General features: G+C 44.0%; 1 protein-coding gene across 4 annotated transcripts in view; it reads left to right on the top strand.

Annotated features, from left to right (window-relative positions):
- Lac (septate junction protein lachesin) overlaps positions 1 to 12599 on the top strand; it is a 78722-nt gene extending 66123 nt beyond the window's left edge. For all 4 annotated transcript variants that reach the window (XM_065429431.2, XM_065429434.2, XM_070537752.1 and 1 more), the window contains 3 exons: positions 1437 to 1709; positions 3033 to 3320; positions 10690 to 12599. In XM_065429431.2, coding sequence (XP_065285503.2) covers positions 1437 to 1709; positions 3033 to 3320; positions 10690 to 10826 — 698 coding nt within the window. In that variant the 3' untranslated portion in view covers positions 10827 to 12599. The remainder of the gene's footprint in view (positions 1 to 1436; positions 1710 to 3032; positions 3321 to 10689) is intronic.
- Positions 12600 to 12815: the final 216 nt, after the last annotated feature.

Here is a 12815-nt window from a genome sequence, read left to right as displayed (position 1 = left end):
GGTAGGACATCTGAAATTGGGCGTCTCGTGGATGTTTTATTTTTCTCCAAAATGGTGCACAGTTATCGCGACATAATTGGGATGCCCTACGCACAGTGTTTTCACTGGAAATACCTTAACACATACATTTTGCATATATGCATAGGCTTCTCTTGTCTGTTAGGGACATATTTATGAGAGTGCTCTATCTATAATAGTGGTGGAAAGAGCGAATACAATAGGGTTGATATCTTTGTGGTAGATGGGAGACGAACATTGGTGAAGTTGCATGTAGCATACTAATATGAGGAAAACGGATAATGAAGCCATAGAAAGCATAGGGAAAATTAAGTGTTCTGTTTAATCAAGATGTACAAGTAATAGGGAAAATGGAAATGAAAGTGGATGAAACGACAACCTACCACAAGTGGGAGCCAAATCCACATTTTGTGCATTACGCATGCTGCGTTCTTTGCCGTATAATCTACCGCAGCGGCCATTCTCCCATCCACTTTCTTTGGCATTTGCATACAATATTAGCCCTAAGAGTGTTAGCCAGTGCCACTCACTGTCATGTGTGTAGATGGGGTACATCCTTTCAACCGCACAAGTCAAATAGTTTTGTGCATAGGATAGCTGTTAACTTTCCACTTTATTCGGAAAGGCCGTGCACTGATGAAGACGACACCGGCTATTAGGAAGAGTATATATAAAAGAAGAAGATAAAGGGTGAATACACTGCTTACAGTATGTTGGGTTTGGTTGGAAAAGACGACTTACAGAAGGTTGTCTTTTCGTCCACTTTTATTTCCCTTTTTCTTATTATTTCTACACTTCAATTAAACATAAGGATTATTTACCCTGTGCCTTTTATGGTTTCATTGTCTGTTTTCTTCAGATGGTTGTAACTATCAAAAAATTTAGCCTCTTGGATCCCCTTATTCTTTCACTTATGTGGCACACTGGCAGTTTGAAAGAAAATATGGCTGAGTCATACCTGGCCTCAATCTAGCACAAATATGTGTCAAAGCAGTGTCTGCTTGGGACATTCACAACTGTGCTTTAACTTTGGCATAGTCAGCATCCCTACATGGGAAGTTAAATACATGTGGATGTGGAAAATTAAACATGAAATAAGAAGATGAAACTTAAGGAAATACAGTTTGCAGGAGTGATGACGAGTGTGAGTGGCATGCCCATGATGTGCAGACACAAGTTCACTATGACTCAATAAAAAACATGTTGCTGAGATAATTGGTGCATGTGTTTTGATCAGAATTTTTGCACCTGTCCTTGTCAGCTCTCTCATCCTGTCCATGTTAGTCCTCTCATCCTTGTTCTTTTGCTGCGGGGCGATTCTGTCCAAAAAAGAAAGTTCACTATGACATTCTGTTGCTCAAAATGACTCTATTGGACTTCTTTTTAATGTGTATTTATTCTCTTTTCTGCCTTTGCAGTTCCTCCGATTATCTCGGACAACAGCACAAGGTCTGTGATTGCCAGCACTGGCCAAAACATCACCCTGGAGTGCTATGCCACTGGTAACCCTACACCACACATATCCTGGCGGCGAGAGAACAACGACCTGCTGCCGACAGGTGGTGCTGTCTATCGAGGAAACATCCTCAACATTTTCAATGTCAGCAAGAATGACCGTGGAACATACTACTGTATCGCTGACAATGGTGTCGGCAATGGGGCACGTAGGAACATTGGCGTTGAAGTTGAATGTAAGTACTTTCTGTAAGTACTGTAAGTACTTTCTTGAAGCAAGATTTAATGCAACTACTTTGTATTTAGTGTAGCATTCATTTAATAAAATGCACGACACTGATGAAAAGTGCTTCCTGCTCAGGCACTGCAGCGATAGAGTTCAGAATTAATGTTGCATGAGATGTTTGGAGTACCTGTGCCACTTGGCAAAAAGTAGCACTTGCACTGCTCTTATCTATCCCTTGATCGTCCAATATTAGAGCTAGGTTTTTTTTACATATGAATATTTAGGACAAGGGAGTTTGTCTGGTTACTGGTCACATAACATCTTATTGAAAGTAAAGGTGTTGTGCTTGCTCAGCAATACTGATACTTGTTTCAGTCTATGTACAGTGCTCAGTGATTGAGACACAATATCCTTTTGGGCCACCAGTGGGCACTGGGGACACCAACCTCACGCATTTTTGTATCAACTGAATGTGAGTGGCTTTGTGATTTACGGATTGTGAATGCAGTTGTGAATGCTGGGTCTTGGCAGTCACCCAGCATTCACCGGTGCCTTAAAAAGGGTCAGCCACCATGCGGTTCAACTTGTGTTTCAATCACTGAGCTTTGTACATATTCAGTCATGTGCAGGCTACATATATGCAGGTAACAAATGAACAAGGACAATGATAGAGGGAGCTACTGTGTTTGAGACTGACAGATAGTTGTAGAAACTACTTTCAATTGTTGCTTATGGTACCTTGAGTCACCAGTGATTTTGATCACATAGCCTTTTTGAGTTATGCTGGCAGCAAATAATAGAGCTTTTCAACAACACCTCACTGGGTACAGCTACATTGTGTGTGTGCTGAAATTATGTAAACATGCACGGGCAACTCTTCATGAGCACTGTGGAAGTTGGAGCTCCTGTCTTTTACACCTGCTTGTAATGGACCAATAAACATATGTTGAAATGCCTGAATGTAAGCAGCATAAATTGTTGGACTGGTTAAGCATTATGGCGTGCAGTTAAGTCATTAATTTATGTTGTCAGATGAAAGAAGTCTGCGGCAGCTGCTTTGACAAAGCAGACCTACAGCCGCACTAAACTGAAAAAATTAAGGAAATGATTCAGAAAAGAAATCTTGTAGGCTGTGCCACAGTATGCCTAGTCAACCCAAGTGGGCCTGTTTTCCTGAGAGATACAAAATTTCTATGCTCCTTGTCAGTGCTGCCAGTATACTGAGAGTAATTTCTTTCAATCCACCAATCAGTTGTATTTGTTTCCAAATTTGCATACGTAATACTGGGACCGATAGCCAAGTGACATGGTTATGTTTTTCTTCACGCTACAGTTGCACCAGTGGTATCGGTGGACCGCCCACGGTACGGCCAGGCCCTTCAAAACCCCATGGACCTGTTGTGCCACATCGAGGCCTTCCCGTCACCGTCCATTGTGTGGCTCAAGGATGGTTACCAACTGAATGACAACCAGTACTACCAGATCTCCATCTTCTCCACGGCTGACGAGTTCACCGACTCCACCCTGCGTATCATCGCCATTGAGAAGAAGCAGTACGGCAACTACACATGCAAGGCACTGAACAAGTTGGGCAATGATGAGAAGATAATCGAGTTATATGGTCAGTACAGTTTTTCTATGAGCTGTGTTTGTTTGCCCTCGGCAACAGTACTTCTGCGCTGCATAGCAGATACTATGTTGATGTTTAGGGTTAACTCAGGATGTTGAAGGGACCGACTTGTGTGCATTCACTCGCACACTGGCACTCACTACTGGAGAGTACATACACTGTGTTTTCGTTCAGCATACTCGTATGAACAGCACTGATGAATATGAAAGGGAATACCCAGCTTGCATTCAGGATTGTAAACTGTCCCTGATTTTCCGTTCAAACTTAAAAGTTCCACGTGGGCATCCTTCAACATGAGCATTCAACATGAGCAACATTCTTCAACTATCATTTTGCCAGAGAGTGATTGTGCATACCTTTTCATAGCAAATCTGATTGTGTTGCAGGTTTATCTTGCCGGCACAATCATCCTTGCTTGTAGTTGCAAGGATGATTGCTAAGTATTTGCAGATATTGGTTACACATATTTTTCATCATCATCATCAGCCTATTTTAAGTCCGATGCAGGACGAAGGCCTCTCCCTGCGATCTCCAATTACCCCTGTCCTGTGCCAACCGATTCCAACTAGCACCCGCAAATTTCCTAATTTCGTCGCACCACCTAGTCTTCTGCTGTCCTCTACTGCGCTTCCCTTCTCTTGGTACCCATTCTGTCACCCTAATGGTCCAACGGTTATCTAATCTGCACATTACATGACCTGCCCAGCATTATTTTTTCTCTTGATGCCTATTAGAATATCGCCTATGCCTGTTTGCTCTCTGATGCACACCGCTCTCTTTCTGTCTCTTAAAGTTATGCCTAGCATTCTTCATTCCATTGCCCTTTGTGCAGTCCTTAACTTGTTCTCAAGCGTCTTTGTCAGTCTCCAAATCTCTGCCCCATATGTCAGCACCGGTAAAATGCACTGATTGTATACTTTCCTTTTCAATGATAATGGTAAGCTCCCAGTTAGGAGCTCATGATGTCTGCCGTATGAAATCCAACCCATTTTTATTCTTCTGTGAAGTTCCTTCTCATGGTCAGGGTTCCCTGTGATTAGTTGACCAAAGTAAACGTACTCTTTCACAGACACTAGAGGCTGACTTGCAATCTTGAATTCTTGTTCCCTTGCCCGGTTATTAATCATTAGCTTTGTCTTCTGCATATTAATCTTCAATGCCACTCTTACACTCTCCCTGTTAAGGTCCTCAATCATTTGTTGTAACTCATCCACAGCGTTGCTGAATAGAACAGTGTCATCGGCAAACCGAATGTTGCTGAGGTATTTGCAGGTTGCTGCATTAATGGAACAGATGTAAGTACAGTCAACCACAAAAATATACGGACCACAGAATCTCAGAAAATGTTCAATTTCCAAGCAGCCTGTTACAGTAGTCGCTAAAATCGAACATCACACTGCTGTTCACATATAGTGGTAGAGGCTGTAAATGAGAATACCAGGCTCAATCAAGAAGCTGTGCAGACATTCAGCTTTTTCTCAGATTTCATGTTCCGTAAAATTTTGTGGTTGTCCATACATGCCTGGTGAAATTAGAAGCAGACACCGTAATAAAAAAAAAAAGTAATGTTGGTGTTGTAAATAGATTTTGATAAATCACTGCTTTTAAAGGCATGAGGGGCTCCAAAGTGGGGCAAGGGGAAGTAGCCACTCCACAAAATTTTTTCTTGTGCTCCCAAAGCTGCTTTTCTACTAACATGGAATGTCCAGTGACGAAGTTCCAACTTCCAACCACATCGAAAACAGAGAATCATGCACCCCCACAACAAAAATATCCTGGCACCATCCCTGCTTGAGAGCAAATCAAGCATGTTTCTTAGTGTAGTTCTTTCCTGCGTTGTGACATGAAATCACAAGTGTCACAGTAGGGACTTGCCTTCTACAGTGCCTTAGCTTTTTACCATCAATTTATCTTAAAACATAATTCTGATCAAACTGTCCCACCTACCATTTTGAATTTTGATATGATCCCGAGTAAGAGCCCCATTCCCAACTGTCCTTCATTTATCTCCAAGCATATAAAGTTGGAGTGGGGGCAGGGGCTTGCTTTGTCAGAATTGTATAATAAGTAAGTATAGTAAGTATTGTCAAATCTATAATGTTGGAAGAAGAGGACATGGATAGTGGCCTTGGGGACGACGAAGATTTTGGCTATCGCTTCTCTATGCATGTTGTCTCAGCCATTAAAAGCCATCTGTAAATATTTGCACGCTTCTTCCTTCCTGTAGCGTCATGTTTAAGCACCTTGTATTTTTAAGACAAAGCTAAATATGTGAGGTTGCTGTTATCAAAGCTAAAGAAGAGGCAGAAAGCTTATAGGTGCAGCAGGTTGGCTGTGTCATATTTCATTGGCTTTGCTGATATTGAATTTTCAATTAGCATTGCAAGTGTCTGTAAAAAGCACCAAGGCCGCATACGACTTGAAGCAGACTTAAATGGCCATGAAAAGGCTGTGCTTTATTTTAATAGCTTTATAGCATATAATATCCCTAAGTTTAATATTAAGGTTATGTATATGCGTACGACAAATTATAGTAAAATGTTATAGTAGAACATGATATGGCCCCTGTTACGTACAATTTCCTGGCGCCAATGATCAGGACCGAGAATACAAAAAATGACCCAATACAGGTGCAGGTCATTTTTTACAAGTTCATACTGTTACGGAAAGGAAGGAGCGTGCGTCTATTTACAGATGGCTTTTAATGGCTGAGCCAGCAAGCGTAGAGCAGCGATAATGCTACTCTTCTTCGTTGTCTCCAAGGCCACCATCGTCGTCCTCCTTTTCCCACATTGCCGACTGTGACCTCACCCCCGTCGGAAAAAGCACTTTATTGGTGCGGCTCATCGGTCTAAGAAAGGTAGGGTTTGAGGCGGCTGATGTGGATGATGTCAGAGAAAGGTGAAGGCACCATGGCATCCAGCGGAGACACTTCATATGTGACAGGGGTCACCTGGCAAAGGATGCGGTAAGGGCCATAGTACTGCGAGAGAAATTTCTCCGAAAGACCAACACGCCGAGTTGGATACCAAACTAGCACAAGAGCACCTGGTTCGTAGTGCACGTCGTGATGGCGCTGGTCGTAACGGCACTTCTGGCGTGTCTGTGAAGCAGAAAGACGAATGCGGGCAATGTGGCGTGCTTGGGTCGCTGTGGCTATGACATCCTGAGTGTACTGTGTCGGTGAGTCGAGTGTGATCGAAAGGAGAGTCTCGAAAGGCAAAGTCGGCTCACGGCCGAAGAGGAGATAGAAGGGTGAATATCCAGCTGTGTCGTGGCACGAGGAATTGTAGGCGAACGTGACAAATGGTAGAGCAATGTCCCAGTTGCGATGATCGGAGGAAACATACATTGCTAACATGTCAGTTAATGTGCGGTTCAGGCGTTCGGTAAGACCGTTAGTTTGAAGATGTTAAGCGGTAGTAAGTTTGTGTTTAGTAGCACATGATCGAAGTAGGTCGTCTATGACTTTGGCAAGAAAGTATCTGCCGCGATCGGTGAGAAGTTGACGAGGTGCACCGTGGTGCAAGGTAACGTCGTGAAGCAAGAAATCAGCAACATCAGTGGCACAGCTTGTCAGTAGGGCTCTAGTAATGGCATAGCGAGTTCTATAGTCCGTAGCGACGGCAATCCACCTATTTCCGTCATTTGATATAGGGAACCCCAACGCGAAAAAAAGGGCAGGCCGGTATATCCAAAGGCTGCAGCAGTCCGGTGGGAGGCACAGCTGGTCTTTTCCGGTGTTGCCACGACTCACACGCGACAACATTGCGCCAGACGGAGCGGTTGAGAAGGGGCCAGAAAAACCGTCGCCGAATTCGGTCATAGGTCCGCGTGATACCAATGTGTCCAGCGGTGGGAACGTCGTGCAGTTGCTGCAGTACAATCTGTCGCAGATGAGACGGAATGACGGTTAGGAGCTCGGGCCCGTTGGGGTGCATGTTGTGGCGATACACGATGCCATTTTGTAGTACGAGCATGTGAAGGGATGGGTCAGACGGATCAGAGAGCAGGCGTTCGATAATGGGGCGTAGCGACTCATTGTGTCGTTGTTCAACGCCAATGTCTTGCAAGGCAGAGAGTGAAAGAACGCAGATCGGTGCGACATCCACTAAACCGTCCGGTACATCGACGGGATGATGAGACAGGCAGTCGGCGTCCTGATGTAGACGACCTGACTTGTAGACCACAGTGTATGTGTATTCCTGTAGCCATAGGGCCCAGCGACCGAGGCGTCCGGTGGGATCCTTGAGGGAGGAAAGCTAACAAAGGGCATGGTGGTTGGTCGTAACTGTTAAATGGTCGACCATATATGTAATGTCGGAACTTGCCCACCGCCCAAATGAGGGCGAGACACTCGCGCTCAGTAATCAAGTAATTGCACTCCGCGGGAAAGAGGAGGCGGCTGGCGTAGGCGATGATGCGGTCATGCCCACATTGGCGTTGAACTAAAACTGCGCCGATGCTGTAGCCGCTGGCGTCAGTGCGGATTTCTGTTGGAGTGGAGGCGTCAAAATGGGCGAGAACAGGAGGTGTGGTGAGCAGCGTGATGAGCTGTGAGAAAGCAGACGCCTGTTCAGAGCCCCAACAGAAAGCAACGTCTTTCTTCAGGAGGTCAGTCAGGGGACGGGCAACATGGGCGAAATTTTCCACAAACCTGCGGAAGTACGAGCAAAGGCCAATAAAGCTGCGAACATCTTTGGCACAAGTTGGTACGGGGAAATTCTGCACAGCATGAACTTTAGGGGTTTAGGGGTTCAGGGCGAATGCCTGACGAATCGACGACGTGTCCGAGCATGGTTATTTGGCAGTGACCGAAGTGGCACTTGGACGAGTTGAGCAGTAAGCCAGCAGTGCGAAATACAGAAAGATCAGATGAAAGTCTTTCAAGATGTGTCGCAAAAGTTGAAGAGAATACGACGACATCATCCAAGTAGCACAAACAGATGGACCATTTCAAACCACGTAAGAGCATGTCCATCATCCGTTCAAAGGTTGCCGGGGCATTGCACAAGCCAAAAGGCATTACTCGGTACTGATATAGGCCGTCTGGTGTGACGAATGCGGTCTTTTCATGGTCCATTTCATCCACCGCAATTTGCCAATATCCAGACCGAAGGTCTATAGATGAAAAATAAGTGGCACCGTGGAGACAACCCAGAGCATCGTCAATCCGGGGAAGTGGATATACATCTTTCTTGGTGATCGTGTTTAGATGACGATAGTCAACGCAGAATCGCCAGCTGTTATCGTTCTTTTTGACAAGAACAACAGGGGACGCCCACGGACTGGAAGAGCATTCAATAATCCCTTTGGCAAGCATCTTGTCAACCTCGCTCTGGATAACTTGTCGCTCAGAAGGCGACACCCGGTATGGGCGTCGGCTAACAGGTGCTGCATCGCCGGTATTTATACGATGCTTCACCACCGTAGTTTGACACAAAGGGCGATCGTTCAGGTCGAAAATGTCGGAGTAGGACTCGATGCCATGGAGCTCTGCGGTTTGTTGGGTTGAAAGGTCAGGCGCAATCATCTTTGTAAAGTCGTCGGTTGGGGCTGATGCAGAAGGCGCAGAATGAGCATTGGTCAAAGACGGCGCAACAGATAGAGCGGAAATGTGGCACTTGTGCGTCGGTGACAACGTAGCTAGAGACATGTCTCGAGGAAGTACTTGTGGGCACTGTCCGAAATTTAGGATGGGAAGACATGTCTGATTGTCTGCGACAGAAACGATGGTGTGTGGGAAGGAGACATTGTGAGAAAGCAGGACTGAAGTCGCGGGAGTAAGGACATAGTCTCAGTCAGGTACAGGTGGGCAGGCTAAGACAGGGATGCAGGTTGCTGCAAGAGATGGCAGGCGTATAAAATCAGCGGAACAAAGCTGAGTTGGGGCTTGAGTAGGAAGGTCAACGGGCACAGGTAGTGGTAGGTCAAGTTGTACAACGCCGGCGGAACAGTCAATCAGAGCAGAATGGGCAGCCAAAAAGTCAAGTCCGAGGATTACATTGTAAGGGCAACGTTTGAGCACACTAAACAAAACGGACGTGTGGCGACCGGTGACACTGACACGAGCAATACACATTCCAAGCACAACCGGAGTTCCACCGTCGACGACCTGGAGCGGTCGAGTCGGAGCAATACGTACCCAGAAAACTGTTTTGTCACCAATGTTCAGTCTATCGGCAAACTGTGATTGCATGATAACTCTTCCGCCTGCTAAATTCCATGTAAACGAGAAAGGGAGTGAGGTGTGCACGATTGCAAACAGTAGGGGCCCACCGCAGCAGCTTCTCTGCAGTATACTTCCCGACAATACAGCGACCACTGTTTCCTATTCCAGTATCAGCAAATCTTGTCCCGGGTTGCCGAACGCCGCATTCACAGATATCGCCACCAACCCTATTGTGATAAGCATCTTCACCTACCTATATCATAGCAAGTGGGGTATAGTGCCATTGGAAGCGTACTATGCTTTTAATAGGCGATATATCCCGAACGCGCTGCTGGTGGCATCATAGGCTTCGTATTCCGGTGTTGCCCAACCGCTCAATTTCGTTTAGGTTTCCTGTCAGTCTTAAAACAACACGCAATGGGAAAACAACAAAATGCGTCACCAGCTCCATTTGTGTCGGCGTATCGTGCGGCAGTGATTTGCGCCGAGTGGGCACGTAACAACTTCCCGTTAAAATACCCAGCTCGAAGAAGCTGCTGACCAAAGCCGAATTTGAGGAGTGCAGACGAAAGCTTGCCAAAACCGCAAAAATGACAAAGCACATCTCGGGCTGCTAGGGCTCCACCAGCTCTGCATGCATCGGCGGCTTGTGCTGAAGTGATTCACCCAGTGCTTCGCATCACGTAGATGTCGACTAGACTTGACTCTGTCAATCTTTTTGTGACTTCAGATTGTATGTTTTTCCAGTACGTGCATTCTTCTCGCATTTTTTTTTTGCGAAGCATATGTATGAACGAGGTTCTACTATATTAAAAATTGAAGATATGGTTTCTGTTTGGCAATCGGCACTTATAGCAGTTGCAGGTGCTCTCCAAAATGTAGAACCTTGTAATAGGCTATAAAATCTAATAGAGATTTTATGGGCCATGTCAAACAAAAGGAAACCATAACACAAGGTGACATTAGGTAGGGAAAGAACAAATTTACATACCAGAAGGATTATATAGTGTGCCTGTATGGCATCATATTACTAGTGTATTCTTTTCCTTCGTGCATGTGTAGTGTTAATGTTGTTTGATATACAACTGAATCCTAGAAATGAGTAAAGTGTGGCAGGAGTGCCTTTGACAATTTGCAGTTTGTGAAGTTGCCTCACTGCTTTTTGTATTTCTTTCTTGTCATTTGCAGAAACTGTGAACGTGATCTGCCCTCCAGCGTGCGACAAATCATACCAGTCTGGTTCCTCCCATCTGCAGAGCTCTTTTGCGTGCTTCTTGGTCATGCTGTCAATGATCTGTGCCATTACCCTGAACAAGAAGCATTGAGCAACATTACCTCATAACGTTACTTTTATTAAGAAAGAAATGAGCCAGGTTATGAACAAGAATTATTAGTATTATGGCAAGTCCACATGAGGCCTTCTTCAAGCAGTGTTTAGGAAAGTAAAAGAAAGACTAGAGCACTCTTTTTTCTTTTAAGGTAAAGTGCAGCAAATTTGTGAAGATATTACTGACCAGTTAGTGCTATGCCGGCCCAAATGTAGAACAGGGAGATTTCTCAGAATTTTTTTATGTTTTTGCCTACTTAACTTGGACGTAAGCCTTTTATGTGCCTTGTTGCACAGATGTTACCTGTGGCTCATATATGTTCCAGAGAAAGAGTTGCTCTTTTGGCTACCGTGTAGAGGCATAGCATGCTAAGCACTCAACCAAGTGGCAAGGAATGTGTGCCGACACATGGTCGGTGTGCCATAAACAGCCAATAAGTGAATCATGAATGTCAGCTAGAATGGGCCCTTTTCCTTGTTTCTCAATTGCGCTTCTCTGCATGGTACATTTGCTCAAATAGTGATGGCACCAGTTAGGGTTCAAATGAAGGCAACATGGTAGCCGCACATGCTTGGCCCTTGTGCCTGGTTCTGTCACGTGAACAATGCCTGCATTTTCCATGTCATAAGACCACCAAACTGTGCTCGTACACACTGTTTGCAAAAATGACTGTGCAGTCATTAGTTTACCAAACTGCCTTAATTGTGAGGAAGTTAGCTTTGCAATTATAAAATGGCTCCATTACACCGCCGCCAAAAGAAGATCCTTTATCAGGTTGTACACTGAAAGCATATTGTGGAGTGCCCTCGGCAGAGAGCTAAGAGATCACTGCCACTGACGAAGTGCTTGTAAGATTTCAGTTTTTTCCACTCATTTTGTATCACATTTTCCAAATGTAAGTTTGTACGTTGTGAGTAAATTATGGAAGTTTTTACATACGTACAAAATTAATGCTAAATGAGAAATATATTAATTTAAGGTGAAGTTCAGTCTTTCCTTTACTGCAGCTTTGTCAGAAAAAAAAAGCAAATGATTAAAAAAAATTTCCCACTGTAAAATTGCATTGCAAAATGCTTGAACAGCTGTGATAACAAAGCATTCCTTTTTTTTATTCACCATTGAAAAAAAACATGTGACACTGCCTTTCTTGGAATTAAATACCCAATTGCAAAAGGCAAAGCCGATATATATCTAATCAGCTAAATCAAGTTATAGGCTTTCTGTTAATTGATTTAGCATGTCCTTGCACAAGCTAATAGGATGTAAAATTTTTTTAGGGTGCTTGCATATTGTGACAGAGTGCCACATTGGCATCCAGGCAGAGGAACAGTGTCTGGGCAAGTAATAAAATAATTTGGTCAGTGTAGCATTTCTGAATCATTTGCCCTTTTTTTTCTGAAATGCTGCAGTGGTACAGCTAAATCATGTACTAGTATTGTTTACCAGAAAATCTTCAACATTGTGCCTAGTAGTTCTCAAACATGTATTTTGGGCAACAGTCATTTTGTAACTGAAGCTGTTCTTCTTTTATCCATTAAGGAATTTAAAGTTTACTTCCCTTTCAAACAGAACCAGTTATTCCTGCTAGCAGTTATCTGTTCAGTCTACATTTTTTTTGTCTGTCGAAACCAGCCATATGTATAGTTTACTGTTTTCTGTGAGCATGTTTGTCAAACATGTGCATACTATTTCTAGAAACCTTTGATGTACATAGGATATTGAGTTTTTTTGTGTTCTCGCATGATTAAACAAGTCAGACATCTTGGCAAATGTGTAGTGATAAGAGCATTAAAATTCTGCTGTAAGTGTTGTTTATAAACATTTTATATAGAATGCAAAAACTCTGAAGCTGTATGTTCCTATCCAAACAGTTTAGCTGTGTGCACTGTTGCTGCTAACCAAAAGGGTGAGCAATTTCTATGCGCACACTTGCAAACTTTTTTACTTTGAGAAGCACAGTAGAAACACTATGCTTGTAAAATTTTG

Source organism: Dermacentor albipictus, chromosome 4, assembly GCF_038994185.2.
Source record: "Dermacentor albipictus isolate Rhodes 1998 colony chromosome 4, USDA_Dalb.pri_finalv2, whole genome shotgun sequence".
In the NCBI taxonomy this organism is placed as follows: Eukaryota; Metazoa; Arthropoda; class Arachnida; order Ixodida; family Ixodidae; genus Dermacentor; species Dermacentor albipictus.
Note: the sequence above shows the minus strand (reverse complement) of the source record. Positions and strands in the feature narration are given on the sequence as shown.